Below are 21691 nucleotides of genomic sequence, written 5' to 3'. Positions count from 1 at the left end.
TCATCCGGACCAAAGAGGACAAGGACAACCCAAGTTGTTATCAACGCTCAGTCAGAAGCCTGCATCTCTGATGGTATGGGGTTGCATGGGCAGCTTGCATGTCTGGAAAGGCACCATCAATGCAGAAAAATATATTCAGGTTCTAGAACAACATATGCTCCCATCCAGACGTCATCTCTTTCAGGGAAGACCCTGCATTTTTCAACAAGATAATGCCAGACCACATTCTGCATCAATCACAACATCATAGCTGCATAGGAGAAGGATCCGGGTACTGAAATGGCCAGTCTGCAGTCCAGATCTTTCACCTATAGAGAACATTTGGCGCATCATAAAGAGGAAGATGCGACAAAGAAGGCCCAAGACGATTGAACAGTTAGAGGCCTGTATTAGACAAGAATGGGAGAGCATTCCTATTTCTAAACTTGAGAAACTGGTCTCCTCTGTCCCCAGACGTCTGTTGAGTGTTGTAAGAAGAAAGGGAGGTGCCACACAGTGGTGAAAATGGCCTTGTCCCAACTTTTTTGGGATTTGTTGACACCATGAAATTCTTAATCAACATATTTTTCCCTTAAAATAATACATTTTCTCAGTTTAAACTTTTGTTCCATGATTTATGTTCTATTCTGAATAAAATATTAGAAGTTGGCACCTCCACATCATTGCATTCAGTTTTTATTCACGATTTGTATAGTGTCCCAACTTTTTTGGAATCCAGTTTGTAATCACATATTTGTCCCATGTAAGTTCAAAGTAGACGCAAGTTTTTAATACGTCTGGATCTTACCTTTGTAATTGAAGATGTAGCTCCTGACATCTGGCACAATATTTGAATAATGCAACTTGCATCACTTACTGTAAGCCTGGGCACATCTTGAAGAGACTGGGTGAAAAACACCTTAGCTAGCCCATTTTGATATCAGCACCAGAAGTACAGCAGCTGCCTGATGTGGGATCTGGAGGAGAGTGTGCATATAGCCTACTAGCCCCATTCACAAAATTCAGAAGTGACACACAGATGGGTGCAATCTGCTTCCTGTTACTTAGTCAACAATGAATCAGGTTTATTCCACTTCTCTACTTTGAATTCCAATAATCGATTTTTGCAGTGTTAAAGGTGTTACTGCTGTAGTGTTTGCCATGAGGGCAGATTCTGTCTCTGAGACATTTGGATATTCTAAAGCAGATTCCCATGAAAATGCAACATCAATTTTGTTCTAGTTGAAAAGAAGCTTTTCACTCACGATTCTGACACTGTTTAGGATAACCAAAAGAGAGTGTATCCATTGACAATAAAGGTTTCCAGATGTTATTTAGTTTTAGCTTTTATTGTAATTTATTCCCAATGGTATTAATTGTGATTAGGTAATGTTGAATTAAGACTTTAAACATTCATTTTGAGGTTTGCCTTGTAATCAGTAGGCTTACAACTAACAAAACCACTACAGAACTATCTATGAATGAAACATATACAGTCAGTTTAAGATAAATTTACAATCACATCAAACAAAAAAACAAACACAAAAAAAAAAACAAAACAAAAATTACAGTACCACACTGAACGTGCCAGAATAATAGTAATGTACTTGGCAATAAGCAGCATCAAAAATGAAGTTAATGTTTTTTTTTTTTTTCTTCTTCATATCTATAGTTTTTTTGGTTAAAACAAGGCAAAAACCCTAGTTCAGATGATAGCAAGATAAAAGCATGGAGAGAGGAACAAAATGTATACAACTGAAAACTGATCAGTGCTATGTCTAACCAATTTGCTTGTTTGCTCTGAAAAAGTAACAAATGACTATGGAATTACAATGACTTCTGAAGTGTACAGAAACATACTGTAAATTCTGTGCATGCTCAAGAAAATGGGTGTGGACTAACTGCCTTTTATTACAGAGAATCATTTAATACAGTCCTGGGTCTTTCCCTGCCACTTGGTTATGCCCAGTCTCTGCAGATCTGCTTCCATATCATCAAGCCAACATTTCTTAACTGGCCACTCTATCTATCTCAACATTTTCATCTTTATTTCAGTGACAAGGTCTGGCTTCTAAGGAAAGTCCTCTTGCTTCTCGATTTTTCTTGAATGCCCTGACCATTTTTGGTTGAGAAAGTTGGCATACAGGGGATCAGATTCCTGCATCATATGCAAACACTGGTCGAATAAGGATAAGATGATAGCAGATTTTTATTCACTAATAACAACTGATGATTTCAACAGTACACGTAGTGCTAAGACTCTGAAGGATGTACAGAGTGTGCTACAGAAAAAGCTTAGTGAAGGAGAAGAGGCTAACAGATCTAAAATAGAAAACAAACTCAGTCAGAATAACATGAAGGATGTTTGGATCGGACTGGGTATAATTACTGGATTGAAGCAACCCAGGGCTTAGGTGCTAGAAGGGGATATGGACAAAGTTAACACCCTGAACCAGTTTTAGTAGATTTTCCCTACCATTGCCACCTTCTTCAAATGACCAGTATTCCCACACCATCCCTACTACATTAAAAACTCCTACCACATCAAATGGAATGGCTAGCGACAAGTCTACCTTTGACCATTAGTGTGGACTGTCCATAACTGAAGACCAAACAAGGAGAAAACTGAGGAAGCTACACAAAGGAAAAGCTGTGGAACCAGATGGAGTCAGTCCTCGAGTTCTTAAGGCCTGTGCTGACCAACTTTGTGGTGTCCTTTGTCACATTTTCAGTCTGTCCCCAAGGCTTCAGAAAGTACCACTGCTGTGGAAAACATCCTGCATTGTTACTGTTTCACCTAATGACTACAGAAAAATTGGTCCTGTACCATACGAGTGCTATTGTGGACTAACAGGTCCCACTGTAGTTTGCCTATCGGACAAGGACTGGAGGATGCAATTGTCTATCTGCTCAACAAGACTTATTCTCACCTGAACAAATCTGGGAGCACCGTGAGAATTATGTTTTTTGATTCACCAGCACCTTCAAAACCACTCAGCCACTAGGTTAATGAGCCTAAGGTGTCCTGGATAATGGACTATCAATTGGGGAGACCTCAGTTTGTGAGACTTAAGGACTGTATTTCTGATAAGGATGTGAGCAACACTGGAGCACTGCAAGGAACAGTCCTATCTCCTTTTATCTTTATCTATATACACTTCAGACTATAAATATAACACCAGGTCATATCACTTGGAGAAAATCTCAAATGATTATGTACGTATGGGGGATGTATAGTATATATAGGAGTCAGGTGGAAAAATTTGGTTCTTGTTTCAAAGAGAATTGTCTGCATCTTAACAATCAAAACCAAGGAATTGGTTATTGACTTAAAACTGCAAGCATTTCCATAAAAACTGAAACTTTTGACCAGTAGTGTATATATACACACAAACACAAACCTCTCATATGTATTTTTTCTCACACATAAATAGGAAAGAAGAAACTTACTTCACTATCCCAATACTTATGGGAGGTATTGTATATATTATATGAGAAAGGAAAAGTGAGAATCAGTTAAAGTGGAGAGACAAGCAGATCAATATTAGGATCACAGCATTTAGTAAAATACCTTAATTTCAGGGCTTGGTACTGCTGCAGAAGTAGACTAAGTTGCTGTTGTGATGGCTGGGGATTGTTCAAAGTAGCTTTCTGCTGCTGTGCCAAGGCCTGGGCATACTGTTGCCTGAGAAGAGTAAAAGATTTTAGTAAAAAAGAATAGGGTGGAAAAAATGCTTCCAACAATAAAAGATAAATATTTACCGTAACAGGTATTGATACTGAAGCTGCTGCAACTGATAGAGGTTAAGGGCAGTTAATTCCTGTTGCCTCTTCAACCTTTCCTGGTCCAGATCACCCTGCAGATGAAAACCACTCAGTTGGTAATTTCCAGTTAACAAGGCATACACAGGAAAGCATCAAAAACAGTTAAAATCCATCCATCCAGGTTAGTTGTAACATATTGGGAGAAAGGTGCCACATTAGTAACCACCACTGCCTTACAAATTCAGTGTCCTGAATTTCAATTTAATTTCTCGGCTATTGTCTGTTTTTAATAGGTCTCTCTCTATATTGCTTATACTCAAACTATTCTAGCTTTCTCATAAATCTCGAGTGATACACATGACAGGGTGATTTGGCCCGGAAATATACTTTGCACCATGTCCAAACATTTATTTTTGTGCCTACCCAATGCTGCAAGAATAGGCTGTGGCCCCTGTGACTGAATTAAATTAAGCAGATTGGAGAATGTTATGTTAGTTGTACTATACATCAATTAATAATAATAATACATCTTATTTATATAGCACCTTTCCCATGCTCAAGGCACGTTTCAAAGACATTCCATTTTTGAATGGAACACTAGAAAAGATAAACACAGGATATACAAAGCATTAAATTAAATAAAAAACAATAAATCAGAGTAAAATACTAAATTCAATGCAAAAAGAAAAGTCTGAGCAAATAAAATAATTTGTGATATAACACACACAAATTATTCTGAGCATCTGGACAGAGATGTAAACGGAAAGAAGGGGCAGAATATTAGGTTAAATTGCAAGCCTTCCTGAACAAATGAGTTTGAAGTTATTTTTAAAAGAATGAATTTATTCAGCTGCTCTAATACATTTTGGGAGGTCATTCCAAACTTGGTGCTATAGAGCTGAAGGCCCTGTCACCCATAGAGTGCAGGTTAGTGTGGGGCACAATAAGATTGCCTGAATCTGAGAATCATAGTGGGTGAATGGGAGCATTGTGATGAAGAAGTTCACTGATGTAGTCTGGTGCAAGGCCATTTAAAGCTTTGTAGGTAGGTTATTAATAGGATTTTATATTTGATCCTGTAAGACACTGGGAGCCACTGAAGGCAAAGCAGGATGGGTGCTATGTGCTCACTGTTGCTGGCTCATGTAAGGACACTTGTAGCACAGTTTTGAATCAACCAGAGCTATAATATAAGATTAGAAGTAGCACCTGCCAGTAGAGAGTAACAATAATCAATCTGAGATGTGATAAAAAGGGACCAGTTCCTTAGCTTCAGAAAAGAAGAGGAATGAGCGAACACAGAATATGTTACAGAGGTGTAAGTAAGTGTCTTAATGTGGGTGGAATATGAAAGGGAGGAATCAAAAATGATAGCAAGATTCCTTTGAAGGTGGTCTGATGAGATTTGCAGGAGTTATGGTCCATTCAGGTTTTAATTTCACTTAAGTAAGGTGTTAGCTGAGATCTGATAAAAAAGCAGGGACCAGTTCCTTAGCTTCAGAAAAGAAGAGGAATGAGCGAACACAGAATATGTTACAGAGGTGTAAGTAAGTGTCTTAATGTAGGTGGAATATGAAAGGGATGAATCAAAAATGATAGCAATATTCCTTTGAAGGTGGTCTGAAGAGATTTGCAGGAGTTATGGTCCATTCAGGTTTTAATTTCACTTAAGTAAGGTGTTAGCTGAGAAAGTTCTGATAAAGTTTCACTTTTAACAATAAAATAGAATTAAGTACCATCTGTATAATTATGTTAACCAGTCCAAAGCTATAAATAATATGGCCAAGGGGAATGATATAGATATAGAAGAGCAGAGGACCAAGGACAGAGCAGTGTGAAACTCCTTGTGTGACTGGTGCTAAGCTGGATTTACTGTTGCCAAGACTAACAAACTCTTGCCTATCAGTCAGATAAGACCTAAACCACTGGAGGGCAATGCCAGAGATGTTCTCCATTCTGGACAGTAGTAATTGCTGAGTTGGGGGGCTACAACATGCTCAAGAAGTTTTGACAGAATATATAAGTGAGAAATAGGCTGAAAATTGTTAAGACTGTCAGCATCAAGACCAGACTTTAACATTGGGGTTACTGAAGCAATTTCTGATTGCTCTGGTCAACACTTTCACAAAACAAAAGACGCTTATGGAGAGGTGCAACAGGATTACCAGTTTTTTCATAGGCTTCAGGGATTCAAGTGTTAGGACAGGGAAATATTTAAATATTTCAACTAATACAAATCCATTAACCATTTATATTTTTAATTTTATTACAGAAAAAGTGGAGGAGTTTTACACAAACTTCAGTAGAGAAGGTAATTGGGCCAGGTTAAAGAAGTTTATTAACTACAAAGAACAAAACCCTGGGGTTTTCATGGCCACTTTCTAATCTTCTTCTTTCGGCTGCTCCCTTTAGGGGTCGCCACAGCAGATCATTTTCTTCCATATCTTTCTGTCCTCTGCATCTTGATCTGTTACACCCATCACCTGCATGTCCTTTCTCACCACATCCATAAACCTTCTCTTAAGCCTTCCTCTTTTTCTCTTGCCTGGCAGCTCTATCCTTAGCATCCTTCTCCCAATATACTCAGCAACTCTCCTCTGCACATGTACAAACCAACAACTCTTACATACCTCTCTGCCACTCCCGACTTCCTCATACATTACCACAACTCCGTTCGAGGCACCCTGTCATATGCTTTCTCCAGGTCCACAAAGATGCAATGCAACTCCTTCTGGTTCCTCTATACTTCTCCATCAACACCCTCAGAGCAAACATCGCATCTGTGGTGCTCTTTCTTGGCATGAAACCATACTGCTGCTCACTAATCATCAATCATCACCTCACTTCTTAACCTAGCTTCCCACTACTCTTTCCCATAACTTCATGCTGTGGCTCATCAGTTTTATCCCCCTGTAGTTACTACAGTCGTGCACATGCCCCTTATTCATAAATATCGGCACCAGTACACTTCTTCTCCACTCCTCAGGCATCCTCTCACTTTCCAAGATTCCATTAAACAATCTGGTTAAAAATTCCACTGTCATCTCTCCTAAACACCTCCATGCTTCCACAGGTATGTCATCTGGACCAATGGTTTTTCCATTCTTCATCCTCTTCATAGCTGTCCTTACTTCCTTGCTAATCCGTTGCACTTCCTGATTCACTATCTCCACATCATCCAAACTCTTCTCTCTCTCGTTCTCTTCATTCATCAGCCTCTCAAAGTACTTTTTCCATCTGCTCAACACATTCTTCGCTTGCGAGTACGCTTCCATCTTTATCCTTTATTACCCTAACCTATTGCACATCTTTCCCAGCTCCGTCCCCGTCTAGCCAATCGGTACAGGTCTTTTCTCCCTCTTTTCTCACTGTCTATTATTCTGCCATAATGCATGCTCTTGGCTGCAGTTAGTGCATCTCTTTAAGCCCTTTAATATTCAGAGAAAGCTTGGATGTGCACAGTGAGGCCAGTCTTACGTGACAATCTCTCAAAGTGTTGGTAAGCTGCTTTCATAGACTGTAATTTTGAGTTGTACCATGGAGCTAAATACTTAAAAGAAATCTCCTTATATTTTAAAGGAGCTGGTTTATCTAGTGCTGAATGAAGGCCAGATTTATAGTGGTCACAAAGACTATTTAGTATTGATGCAATAGGAGAAGACAGAGAGAGAACAGAAATGGATCCAGCAAGGATAGAGGGACAGATATTTTTTAAGGTTTCTGAAAGAAACTTGACATTTACAGGTAAGAGGAGGGATAGGTAATGAGTCAGTCAAAAGCACTGCTTTATGGTCAGAGAGGCCCAAATCACTGCTATAAACATTTACTACAGATAAGCCAGATGTGCAGTTCAGGTCTAATATACGACCAGCAGACTGGGTTGGAAAATCAACATGTTGCACAAAGTCAAAACAGTTCAGGAATTAATTTCTCAGTTCACATGTAGGAGTATCAATATGGATATTGAAATCACCAAGTGGAATAACTGTCTGGGAAAGGGAACGTAAGTGAGTTAATAATTCAGTTTAGAGAAGAAAGACACATTGTACTTTGAGGGATGATAGAGAACAACAAGTAAGTAAGGAGCAGATGTCATTAGTTTAAAAGCCAAACAGCTGAAAGACAGTGGACCATTAATTGGGATTCTTTTGATGTATAACAGATCTAACAATTACTACAACCCCTCCTTGTCTTGAGCTGCGGACCCTCTGTGAAGTAAATGTATCCAGATGATGTCGTCTCCATAAGAGATGTAAATTTATTTGGTTTTTGCCAAGTTTCCTTTAAGCACAGCATATCAATGTTGAAGTCTGTAATGAATTCCGATAGCACCAATGATTGGCCGTTAAGAGATCTTAAACAATGCAAAATTAGCTAGTAAGAAATCAGTTAATGAGGGTGTACAGATGCATACCTACAGTTTATTTTAGCATATTGCAAATTTGGAAAACTGACACTCTTATTTATTTCCAAAGCTATGAGTAGGATGTTGTAGTCCTGAAAAAAAGCTGCAGTTGAACTTTCCATTCACAGTCTGTGGTAGAGGTGACCTGACCAGTGATATACTAATATTTCAGGCGCCACACAATACCAGTGTCTTCAAGGACATACAAGTCTGACCACTTGCTCTAGACAAACTGTTTAGTATGAGGGTGTTTACCATTGGAGTATTTCAGCATAGCAGAAAGTCAATACTTACATGACAGAGACAAGCTGTGCCCACCCTGTGAAATGCTCTGTTTGTCCAATGAAAACTCTGGAGAAGAATAACATTTGATTTTTACAGTTCACTTCGACGCACATTTTGTAGCACGTTTTGAACCTGTTGACCGCATTCTTTAATTAAAACAGAATATACGTTCCATTCTTCTTTTATTTTCTGGTTGGTAACACCAAAGGCTATTTAAAAAGCAGACATCTTCAACCTCTGTCCCTCCGCGAGCTGCTGGCTCCATGGTTGAGCCCAGCACCGCTGCTACCAACACGCAACACTGTGCACCCACGTCGGGAACTGAAACTCCAAAAGATGTAGATAAGCCTACACAATCCTCCAGCTCTGCGCCCGTGTCGGGTACTCCAAAGCTCTGCCTTCAACAAAATATACAGTCCGGTCTGCCTGACTTAAATATGGATAGCCCATCCCAGCCCATTTTAATTAATCATCCCAAGCGCGCATTTGGAAAGACACTCAGATGTTTTAGTGTAAGCTGTTATCAGTCTCGACCATGGCTTGAATATTCTGTTGTCCGTGATGGCAGCCTTTGCTTTGCCTGCCGCAAATCTAGTGTTTCCAATTTGGACCGCGAGGACATATTCACCAAACAAGGCTGCACTAATTGGAAAAAAGCTCTAGAAAAAGACAGTGGCGGCTTGCACAAACACGCGTTTAGTATCCCACACGTCAGAGCCATGTCTGCATGGCAAGAGAATTGGCGCCGGGCAGAGACGGGTGAAAGCATAGTTCAACGACTGGATCCAACCCAGATAGAAAAGAATAGATATTATGTGAAAAGCATTGAGGGGACCGTTCAGTTCCTTGCAGTCAATGAACAGGCTTTGCGTGGTCACAATCACGAAGGTGGGGAGGAAGGACTTTTCCTTAAGTTCTTTGATTACACAATCAAAAAAGATGCCAAACTTGCAGAAATTGTAAAATACATCCCAGACAACATGAAATACACATCCAATGTAATTTAAAATGAAATAATTGAGACTCTTGCCAAAATGGTGGTAAAAGATATCAGGAACAAATATGAAAAAGCTGACTCTCCTGGATTTTGCATTAAAAGTGATGGTATCAGGGATCGCTGTAACATTGAGAATTTGCATGTATTGATTAGATTTGTCCAGAACTCCATCCCTGAAGAACACCTGATTGGCTTAATTCAACTGAATCAGCTTGATGTTGAATATATTTGTAACCAAATTCTGTCACATCTCTCTGAGCTAGGTTACAGCCCAGACAATTTAGTGTGTCAGTGTTTTGATGGTACTTCTGTCATGTCTGGGGCAAGGGGTGATGTCCAGGCTTTGTTACAAAACAAAGTTGGTAAGTACACTGCTCACAAAAATTAAAGGAACACTTTAAAGAAACACATTAGATACATCAGATCTCAATATGAAGTTGGATATCTATACAAATAACGACAGGGCAATGTCTTAGGAACAAAAGGATGCCAAGTCTTTTAATGGAAATAAAAGTTTTCTGCCTACAGAGGGCTCAATTGTGTAGACACCCTAAAATCAGAGTGAAATGAAGATGTGGCAGGCTAATCCATTTTTCAAAAACTTAATTTCTGCTACTCAAAATGCTTTTCAGTATCTTGTGTGGCCCCACGAGCTTGTATGCATGCTTGACAACGTCGGGGCATGCTCCTAATGAGACGACGGATGGTGTCTTGTGGCATTTCCTCCCAGATCTGTATGAGGGCATCCCTGAGCTGTTGTACAGTCTGAGGAGCAACCTGGCGGCGCCTAATGGACCGAAACATAATGTCCCACAGATGTTCTATTGGGTTTAAGTCAGGGGATCGTGAAGGCCATTCAATTGTTTTAATTCCTTCATCCTCCAGGTACTGCCTGCATACTCTTGCCACATGAGGCCGGGCATTGTCGTGCATTAGGAGGAAACCAGGACCTACTGCACCAGCGTAGGGTCTGACAATGGGTTCAAGGATTTCATCTCGATACCTTATGGCAGTCAGAGCACCATTTCCTACGCATTAGATGTCTGTGCGTCCCTCCATGGATATGCCTCCCCAGACCATCACTGACCCACCACCAAACCTGTCATGTTGAACGACGTTGCAGGCAGCATATCGTTCTCCTTGTCTTCTCCAGACTCTTTCACGTCTATCACAGCTGCTCAGGGTGAACCTGCTCTCGTCTGTAAAAAGTACAGGGTGCCAGTGGCGGACTTGCCAATTCTGGTGTTCTTGAGCAAATGCCAGTCGAGCTCCACGGTGCTGGGCAGTGAGCACAGGGCCCACTACAGGACGTCGGGCCCTCAGGCCATCTTCATGAAGTCTGTTCCTGATTGTTTGGGTAGAGACATTCACACCAGTGGCCCTCTGGAGGTCATTCTGTAGGGCACGAGCAGTGCTCAGCCTGTTCCGCCTTGCACAAAGGAGCAGGTATCGGTCCTGCTGATGGGTTGAGGACCTTCTACGGCCCTGTCCAGCTCTCCGAGAATAACAGCCAGTCTCCTGAAATCTCCTCCATGTTCTGGAGATTGTGCTGGGAGACACATTAAACCTTTTTGCTGCAGCACGTGTGGATGTGCCATCCTGGAGAAGTTGGACAACCTGTGCAACTTCTGTAGGGTTAAGGAATCGCCTCATACTGCCAGTAGAGATGATTACCCAAGCCAAAACTAGCACGAGTGGAAAACCAGCCAAAAAAGATCAAGAGGGAGAAACTTGAAATGACCTCCACATGTAAAACCAGTCCTGTTTTGAGGGTTTTCTAATTGTTGCCACTTTAGTGCACCTGTCATTAAGTCCATTAACACCAATACAGCTGAAAGTGATTAACAATGACCTCAGCTGCTTAACCAACCAGAAAATTATCAGACAGGTTTAATTGATTTCATGCCAGGCCCAATAAAAAAAGTGTTCCTTTAATTTTTGTGAGCAGTGTATATTCCATATGTACACTGCTACAACCACCACCTCCATTTACCAGTGATACATGCAATGGAATCAGAACCTCTGGCTAAGAAGTTATTTGACTGGTCAAATTCATTGAACACATTTTGTCACAGACATTATGTTTCACACACATACAATACACCCACACTGGCAAGACTTCTAGAAAGACGATGGACCAGTCATTATGATGTCACAAAGTCCATTACCAACAATGAGGAAGCTATAAGGGGGCTTCTCTTAGAGGTAGCAGAGGCTGACATTGCCCCTTTTGACATTTGCATAGAGGCATGTGGTCTTTTGACCCAATTAAAAAAGCAGAATTTCTTCAATACAGGAAAATTCCTCCTTTATGTGCTTGGTGTGCTGAAACCAGCCAATGCAATTCTACAGGCACATGAAGTGGATTTGTGCACTGCTGGAGAGGTGGTGACAGCTTCACTAGCCACACTGAAGGAGATGAGATGCGACTCATTCTGGGAGGAGCATTTCTCTCAGTGGGAAAGTAAGCCTACCAATTAGCTCAAAAGGAAACGGAAAGTTAATTCACAGCTTAATGATAGTATTGTTGTGTCTACGCTTGGGCATGGTGACTCTGATGAACATAATCAGACTTTCAAAAGGGCTATGTTCAGCATTCTTGATAGAGCTATTGTGGAAATGGAGACAAGATTCTCTCAGAGATATGTTGAATTATTGAGGGCCACATCGCTTCTCCTGCCAAAATCAGAATTATTTCTTGAACATTCTCTCCTGAAACCACTTCAGGCACTTGCAGGCACAGAGCAAAACAGCATGTGCTTGCAAAATGAAATAGCTGTGGAAAAAGTGTGGTTGATTAATAAACTGCCAGCTGATGCTAATCTCTCTGAAGCATGCAAATGCATTCAGCAGTACAAAGAGGCCTTTCCTATGTTGCATTCGCTATATGTCACAGCACTCATCATTGGTGTGTCTTCAACTGCATGTGAAAGCTCTTTTTCTACTTTGAACTGCATTCTCACTCCACTCCGCCGAACAATGCTGCATTCAAGGAAGAGAAATTTAGTCATTCTGGCACATGAGAAAAACATCACAGAAAATCTAGACATGAATGAATTTATTGCAGAATTTGCCAAGAGTAACTGCAGACTGGTCCTGTAGATAATATCCAGGTTAAACACTGGAAACTGATATCCTATAGCCTCCCTAATGACTACAATGAGCCAGATTTCTGTTCTTGCTCTAATATGTTGTATACATTTGACTTTATTGATATTTACCTGGGCGGCATGGTGGCGCAGTGGTAGCGCTGCTGCCTCGCAGTTAGGAGACCCGGGTTCTATTCCCGGGTCCTCCTGCGTGGAGTTTGCATGTTCTCCCCGTGTCTGCGTGGGTTTCCTCCCACAGTCCAAAGACATGCAGGTCAGGTGTATTGGCGATTCTAAATTGTCCCTAATGTCTGCTTGGTGTGTGGGGGTGGCTGTGTGTGTCCTGTGGTGGGTTGGTGCCCTGCCCAGGATTAGTTCCTGCCTTGTGCCCTGTGTTGGCTGGGATTGGCTCCAGCAGACCCCCGTGACCCTGTGTTCGGATTCAATGGGATGGAAAATGGATGGATGGATGATACCAGTCAGTGTACAGCCACTGTCACATGTGAATACTGTAATTTGCAGTTGAAAAAGAGAAAGTGGTGAAGCCATATCAGGAGGAAACAGACATTACAAGGCTGGGATGATGGCAAAGGAATGGTATCTCAGCTGTTAGTGTGAGGATTCAAACCAATGTGCTCTCACTGTTGAAAAGTAATTTTATGGTCCATTCACTCCTGTACACAATCAAAAACACTTGGCCTGAAACTCACAGGTCTGAGTGTAAACTCAACAAGTGCAACTTAACTGCTGATTTTGCCAAAAGAAGTGCTAATCTACCTTTTGAATGTGAGTACATTCAATCATTGTATTTTTGTCCTCAAACAAGTAACAGCAATACAACTCTTACAGATGATGTGCTTGATATCAGGGTCTAAAACCATTGTGAGTTGTGCTACCTCTGATTGCATCAAAGACAAAACTGTGTATTTCTATACTTTAACCAAACATTTCTTATTATAGCAAGGCTTGGGGGAGTCATTGTGGGAATTGATACCAAAAAATACATGGAATTGTCCATGTTTTTCAGGGTAATGATGTTGCATACACAAAGCTATAGCTAAATGGCATCTCTTTCAAACAAAGCAGGAACTTTTCAAAAAGGTTAGACACACAGTCCATGCAGTATAACCCCCATACCTCATTTGAAGATCTTACTTGCTCACACAATGATAAACTGATTACTTTAATAGCCAAAAGTTTGCAGGCATTTAATGTATAATGTCATTCTGACAATAATGACATAGAGCAGCCATTCTGCTACCTTATAATATACCTTTATAATCATTGTTTTTTTTTTTTAATTAATTTTATTGCAATCCATACAAAGCAATCAAGTTTTTGCAAAAAGAAAAATTGAGTTAATGACACACGATCCCCACTCCTAAAGAGAGAGAGAGAGCAAGGCAAACGGCGTGAAATTTAGAGCTTGTAAACATACCTAAATTAATAATTTCTCTGTGCTTTATGAGCTTATTTTAAAATAGGATTACTGATTAGATCCTGCCATGTTTTGAAAAAAGTCTGTACGGGATCCTCTAACTGAGTATTTTATTTTTTCCAATTTGAAATAGTATAACACATCAGTTTCCCACTGAGTTAAAAGAGGAGAGTTTGGGTTCTTCCAGTTTATCAGAATAAGTTTGCGTGCCAAAAGTGTAGTGAATGCAATCACAATTTGTTTGTCTTTCTCCACTTTAAACACATCTGGAAGAACCCCAAACACAGCTGTTAATGGGTTTGGAGGGATTGTGAGACAGAGGCTGTCTGAAAGGTAATTAAAATTTTTTGTCCAGAATAATGTTAATTTGGCGCAGGCCCAGAACATGTGACCTAGTGAGGCTGGGACTAGGTTGCAGTGTTCACAGGTTGGATCATGCCCTGGAAACATTTTGGAGAGTTTTAGACGAGACAGATGTGCTCGATATATAATTTTGAGTTGTAAAATTGTATGCTATCGAGTGAATTCTCTGCATTGCTACTTTCCACTCCTTTTTTGATATTAATTGAGATATCTTTTTCCCAGTGTCCTCTTGGATCTTTGAAAGGGAGGGATTGTAAAATGATTTTATATATTGTAGAGATGGTGTCTAAGTCCTTGAGATTGAGCAATATTTTTTCCAGCATGGATGAGGGTGCAAGATGAGGAAAATCTGGAAGGTTCTGTTTAACAAAGTTCCTGATTTGAAGATAGTGAAAGAAATGTGTAGCTGGAATGTTAAATTTGGAATGTAATTGTTCATAGGATGCAAAGACGTTGTCTATATAAAGATCTCTAAGCAAGTTAATTCCAAATTTTTTCCAGATATTAAAAACTGCATATGTTTGCGAAGGTTGAAAGAGGTGGTTCTCTTGCAGAGGTGCCACAGAAAGAAGCTTCTCCATCTTAAAATGCTTTCTACATTGGTTCCAGATTCTAAGTGAGTGGAGCACAATTGGGTTATTAGTATATTGCCGATAATGGGTGTTTATTGGAGCACAGAGCAAGGAATACAAAGAAGTACTGCAGGATTTTACTTCTATTGCGGACCAAGCCTGTATATGTTCTTCTATTTGTGTCCAGGTTCTTATCGCCTGTATATTTGCTGCCCAGTAATAAAACTGGAAGTTAGGTAGAGCCATGCCGCCTTCTGCCTTTTGTCTTTGTAGGGTTGCTCTTTTGATCGTGGATGTTTTGAATTCCAAATAAATGAGGTTATTGTTGAATCTAATTGCTTAAAGAATGATTTATTAATGTATATTGGAATGTTTTGAAATAAAAAAGGAGCTTAGGAAGAATATTCATCTTAACAGTGTTAATTCTTCCAGCTAGTGTGAGATGAAGGGTTGACCATCTATGAAAGTCTTGCTTAATTTTTTCCATGCAGACGCTAAATTTTGTTGATAAAGAGCTTTATGTTTACTTGTGATGTTTACCCTAGGTATTTAAACTGTTCTGCAATGATAAAAGGTAGGGTATCTAATCTAATATTATATGCTTGAGAATTCACTGGAAAGAGTACACTTTTATTCAGATTAATTCTGAGACCAGAGATCTTTTGAAATTCTGTGAGTGCTGTTAAGACTGCAGGCACAGAATTTTCTGGGTCCGATATATACAGTACCATATCATCTGCATATAATGAAATTTTCTGTTCCAGTCCTTCTCTGCTAATCCCTTTATCTGATCAGTATTTCGACAATGTATTGCCAGTGGTTCAATGGCAATTGCAAACAGCAGCGGTGACAAAGGGCATCCTTGTCTAGTACCACGTTCTAGTTTAAAGTAGTCTGAGCAAATGTTGTTGATGCAAACTGAAGCTTCTGGGTTAGTATACAGTAATTTAATCCATGCACAAATGTTCGGGCCAAACCCAAACTTCTCCAATGTAGTAAAAAGGTATTTCCATTCAATCATGTTGAATGCTTTTTCTGCATCCAAAGATAATATTTCTGGGGTGTTTGATTAAGTGGGTGAGTATATTACATTAAACAGGAGTCGAAGATTTGAAGATAAGTGTCGGCCACTAATAAATCCAGTTTGGTCTTGTGATATTACCGAGGGAAGCACTTTCTCCATCCTTCTAGCTATGATCTTAAAGAGTACTAGCCAACTCGCCGCGTACCATACTCCGCATAATCAGGCCGGTTTTTTAATGATTTTTAAGCACAGGGAGAAAATTAACATGTGAAAAATCAGCAATGTAGCTTTGATTAAAGACACGAAGGAGAGGACCCCATCGGCAAAGATCTTCGTTTCGGGTCCACTACCTCTCGTCAGACGATCCAACGAGTACTACAGTCGTCTGCTAGGGTTGAACAACTGGCTACAGGGGTTCTGCAAGAAGAAGGATGTCGGTTTCATCAACAATTGGAATCTCTTTTTGGAAAGGCCGCGTCTCTTCAAGCGTGAAGGTGGAAAGATTTAATACTAAAGTGAGAGCTGCTGTTGACAGAGTTGCACCTGAAAAGACAGTGAAAAAATCTTCTAGCATTGCTATACCATGGAAGACCCAAAAAGTGTCTGATTTAAAGAGAACATGCCGTAGAGCTGAGCGTCAATGGAGGAAGACTAAACTTACTATCCACTATGAAATATTAAAAGTCAAAATAACAGAATACAATAACACTGTCCGTCTTGAGAGACGCTGCTATTTCTCCAAGATTATAAATAACAATGCTAGTAATCCCAGAGTCTTATTTTCAACAATTGATCGCCTACTAAACCCAGGTAGCTCAAAGGAATGCCTCCTAAGTGCTTCCAGTGAAACCTGTGAGGCTGTTGCTGTATTTTTCAATCAAAAAATTAATGATATTAGAAATAACATAGTATATCTCCCCAACACTAAGGATCCTCCTAAACCCCAGCATCCTGTTATAAACAAATTAAACTCTTTCACTAGGATAGATTTACCTGATTTAAAAAAATAATCTCTCAATTAAAACCTCCACCTCGCCCTTGACCCAATACCAACAAGGTTTTTCAAAGAAGTATCAGGCGCTAATTGATAATGTTCTGACATAGTAAATTCGTCACTAGATACTGGGGTCTTCCCAGACTGTCTTAAGACTGCTGTAGTTAAACCCCTACTTAAGAAACATAATCTTGACCCCTCAGCTCTTGAAAATTTTAGACCCATCTCTAACCTGCCTTTCTTAAGTAAAGTTCTGGAGAAGGCAGTCATTATGCAGTTAAATGACCACCTAAATAAACATGCTATTCTTGATAAATTTCAGTCGGGTTTTAGAACAAATCACAGCACAGAAACTGCACTCGTTAAAGTAGTAAATGACTTGCGGTAAATGCAGACAGAGGCCATTTATCTGTTCTCATCCTCTTAGATCTGAGTGCTGCATTTGACACCATTGATCACAACATTCTTAGAAATCGCCTTAGTCAATGGGTGGGCCTCTCTGGCAGTCTTAAATTGGTTTGAATCCTACCTGACAGGGAGAAAATTTTTGTTAGTTGTGGGAATTACAACTCAAGACACATGATATCCAATATGGTGTTCCACAAGGCTCTATCCTGGGTCCGCTGTTATTCTCAATCTACATGCTTCCGTTAGGTCAGATTATCTCAGGGCACAACGTGAGCTACCACAGCTATGCTGATGACACACAGCTGTACTTATCAATAGCACCTGATGACCCGATTCTATTGATTCACTAACAGAATGTCTGACTAGTATCTCAGAATGGATGAATAGTAATTTTCTCAAGTTAAATAAAGAGAAAACTGAAATTTTAGTGATCAGCAATAATGGATACAATGAGGCTATTAGAAATAAACTGGATACATTAGGATTAAAAGTCAAGACGGAGGTAAAAAGCTTAGGGGTGATTGTTGACTGTAATCTGAATTTTAAATCACATATTAATCAGATCATTAGGACAGCATTTTTTCACTTAAGTAAAGTTAGACCGCTTATATCACTGAAAGATGCTGAGAAATTAGTTCACACGTTTGTTTTCAGTCGACTAGATTACTGTAATGCACTCCTCTCAGGACTACCCAAAAAAGATATAAATCGTTTGCAACTAGTGCAGAATGCAGCTGCTAGAATCCTAACTAGGAAAAGAAAATCCGAACACATTTCTCCAGTTTTAATGTCACTACACTGGTTACCTGTGTCATTCAGGATTGACTTTAAAATTCTGCTTATGGTTTATAAAGCCTTAAATAATCTAGCCCCATCTTATATATCGGAATGTCTGACACCTTATATTCCAAATCGTAACCTCAGATCCTCAAATGAGTGTCTCCTTAGAATTCCAAGAACAAAACTTAAAAGAAGTGGTGAGGCGGCCTTCTGCTGCTATGCACCTAAAATCTGGAATAGCCTGCCAATAGGAATTCGCCAGGCTGATACAGTAGAGCACTTTAAAACACTGCTGAAAACACATTACTTTAACATGGCCTTTTATAACTTCATTTTAATCGTAATTTAACTTAATCCTGATACTCTATATGTTCAATCTCCTCAAAATAACTATTCATGGTGGCTCTAAAATCGGTACTGACCCCTACTCTCTTTTCTGTTTCTTTTTCCGGCCTGCGCCACCACCACCTACTCAAAGCTTCATGATGCTCCAACAATGATGGACGGATTAAAAGGCAGAAGTCTACGTGACCATCATCATCAAGCCCTTCCGTGAGAATCCTAAATCCAAAGAGGACTGTTTCATTTATGTTAGGTAGAATGCCCAGAGGGGACTGGGCGGTCTCATGGTCTGGAATCCCTACAGATTTTATTTTTTCTCCAGCCGCCTGGAGTTTTTGTTTTTCTGTCCCCCCTGGCCATTGAACCTTACTCTTATTCGATGTTAATGTGGATTTATTTTGTTTTATAATTGTGTCTTTCATTTTTCTATTCTTTAATATGTAAAGCACTTTGAGCTACTGTTTGTATGAAAATGTGCTATATAAATAAATGTTGTTGTTGTTGTTCTGTGTCGTCGTGTCCGAGTTGGTGGGCGTGGCTCTGCGAGTTGTCGTCGTATCCAATGGTCTTGGAGTTGGTGGGCGTGGCTCCTTCCAGCGTGTGGCATAGGTGTCTTACTTGTCGGCGGCTTAGTGAATCCACGCCCCTTCCGGCATGCTTTCCATGGGTGTCTTGCCTTAGTGAATTATATATATAGATTTTAACGTCGTTATTCAGAAGTGAAATTGGTCTGTGCACATTGTAATAAGTCCTTATTTTGTTTTGGAAAAACGGCGATTAGTGCTTGGCAAAAGGTTTGAGGAAGAGATTGGTTATCTCTGACTTCTGTAAATGTGGCTAATAGGAGGGGTGCTAGCTGAGCGGAGAATTTCTTGTAAAATTCTGCAGGGTAGCCATCAGGGCCTGCTGCTTTCCTGCCTTGGAGTGACTTTATAGCATCTAGTAATTCTGATAACGCCAGAGGTTTATCTAGTTCCTCCGCACTAAAAGTGTCTATTTGTGGTATTTGTAATGTATCCAGAAATGCATTAGATTGTGTAGTGTCTTCTTTAAACTCAGTAGTATATAGGGATTTATAGTAGTCTCTGAAAGTGTGCAATATATTTTTGTGGTCGACGATTTTATCTTCGTTCGCATTGGTGATTACTGAGATTGCGTTGCGCACTTCTTGCTTGTGAATTTGTTGAATTAAAAGCTTATTAGCTTTTCTCTCCATGTTCATAGTAATGATGTCTGGATTTATAAATTAGTTGTTCAGTTTCTTTAGTTGTCAAGAGATACTTTCTTTAATTCATGATTCAGGCCTTTAACATTCCAGCTCACAAAGTTAACTGTCCCATCATGGAGACATTGATTCTGAGTTTTTGATGTCATTCTATAGTCTTAAGTGGAAGTGAGACAGCTTTGGCCTTAATTTCCTATTTCCCCTAGAGTTGTTGCCATGCAGCTTATTATTACGTTGGTAGTTATAATTATAAAGATTAAGAGGATAGATTAGGTATAGATCAAGTCTGCTCTCTTTCTCTCCCCCCTTAACCCCCCACCCACCCTTTTTGCCTCCCCAAGTGAGGCTAGAACCCACTTCACAAAGTCCCAGTCCTCTGACATACCCAGAGACAGAGTACGTCCAAAGCAAAATAAGCGCCCACATAGCGGCGTTTTAAGGTTAAAAGATAGAGCTATCTATTACCAATATAGTCTAAAAAAATTGTGCACTTAAAATATATATATAGTCTTCAGCAATCTTAGTGCATTAAGATAATACAGTAATCCCTCGCTATATCGCGCTTCGACTTTCGCGGCTTCACTCTATCGCAGATTTTATATGTAAGCATAACTAAATATATAACGCAGATTTTACGCTGCTTTGCAGGTTCTGCGGACAATGTGTCTTTTAACTTCCTGTACATGCCTCCTCAGTTGGTTTGCCCAGTTGATTTCATACAAGGGACGCTATTGGCGGATGACTGAGAAGCTAACCAATCAGAGCACGCAGTTAAGTTCCTGTGTGCTGAATGCAGTGTTAACCAGGAAGTATCGTCTCGCTCATTCAGCATCAACGTGTTTCACTGTGTAAAGAGTTAACTTTTGTGCTCTTTTGTGTTTATCTTTGTGCATAGTCAAGCCCTTCATTATGGCTCTAAAACGATCTGCTCCTGCTACTGCTTCAGGGGCCATGCCCAAGCACCAACGGAAGATGTTAACGATTGCCGAAAAGGTAAACGTTTTGGATTTGTTGAAGGAAGGAAAAAGCTACACCGCTGTAGGATGCCATTACAGCATCAATGAAGCTACGATTCTTTTTATTTAAAAAGTAGTAAAGGAATATAAGATCTAAGGCCGCAGTGTCCTTTTAACCAGGGTGCAAAACGAGTTGTAAGTGGATGTAATAAGGCAGTAGTCTGAATGGAATCTGCTTTAGGGATTTGGATTGAAGACTGCTGGAAGAAGACCAACGGTGGTGCTACACAGTCGCCTGAAGAGGCTCCTTTAGAAGAGCTGTAACGCTTTCTTTTGTTGTGCAGTAAAATTAAACTCATTGTCATTGGACAAATCATCGTGTCATTGTTGGTGAGTAACCATAATTAATTTTCTACTTACAGTACTTAGTACATGTAACTGTACACACAATTACTGTATACTATTTTTCTTGCATTGTACGTATTTATTGCTTTTGGCCTGTCTATCGTAATGGCTGTAACATATGTGATATCGGAAACACTTGATATCTTTAAAATAATATTTAGGTTTTACTGTATATAAACAGTGTGTTTATATACATAATTTCAAAGAATCTTACCTAATATCTAAGTGAATACAAAGGGATTATGCTGTATAACTGTGCAGGCAATATTTATAAACAGTGTGGGAGAGTTTATAAGGGCTTAAAATATATAACAATAACCATACAAACATATGGTTTCTACTTCGCGGATTTTCACCTATCGGGGGGAAGGGTCTGGAATGCAACCCTCGTGATCGAGGAGGGATTACTGTACACTTAGATAATAAACCCGGGGGATGGTGTTAGAAATTTGTCCAGAATAAGCATAATAAATCTTAATGCAATAATAGCAATAACAATAAACCAAGGGTATGATGTTGAACAGTCTCATTTAGGGTAGAGATAAAATAATTAGCTAATAAAAATAAAAAAAAAGAAAGAAAAAGTAATTAAGCACAAAAAAACAAACAGATAGCGCCCTAGTAATAGTAAGTAATAAAGAGAATACAGTAATCCCTCCTTGAT

General features: G+C 39.7%; 1 protein-coding gene across 5 annotated transcripts in view; it reads right to left on the bottom strand.

The window, feature by feature from the left end:
* Positions 1–21691, bottom strand: part of gigyf2 (GRB10 interacting GYF protein 2) — a 343857-nt gene that overhangs the window by 68112 nt on the left and 254054 nt on the right. For all 5 annotated transcript variants that reach the window (XM_039762266.1, XM_039762240.1, XM_039762245.1 and 2 more), the window contains exons 15-16: positions 3742–3836; positions 3551–3664 (exon numbers count right to left, since the gene is read on the bottom strand). In XM_039762266.1, the coding sequence (XP_039618200.1) occupies positions 3551–3664; positions 3742–3836 (209 nt within the window). The remainder of the gene's footprint in view (positions 1–3550; positions 3665–3741; positions 3837–21691) is intronic.

This window comes from Polypterus senegalus, chromosome 1 (genome assembly GCF_016835505.1).
Source record: "Polypterus senegalus isolate Bchr_013 chromosome 1, ASM1683550v1, whole genome shotgun sequence".
NCBI classification, from domain to species: domain Eukaryota; kingdom Metazoa; phylum Chordata; class Cladistia; order Polypteriformes; family Polypteridae; genus Polypterus; species Polypterus senegalus.
The sequence above is the reverse complement of the archived record's forward strand: the minus strand, read 5'-3'. Positions and strand labels throughout refer to the sequence as shown.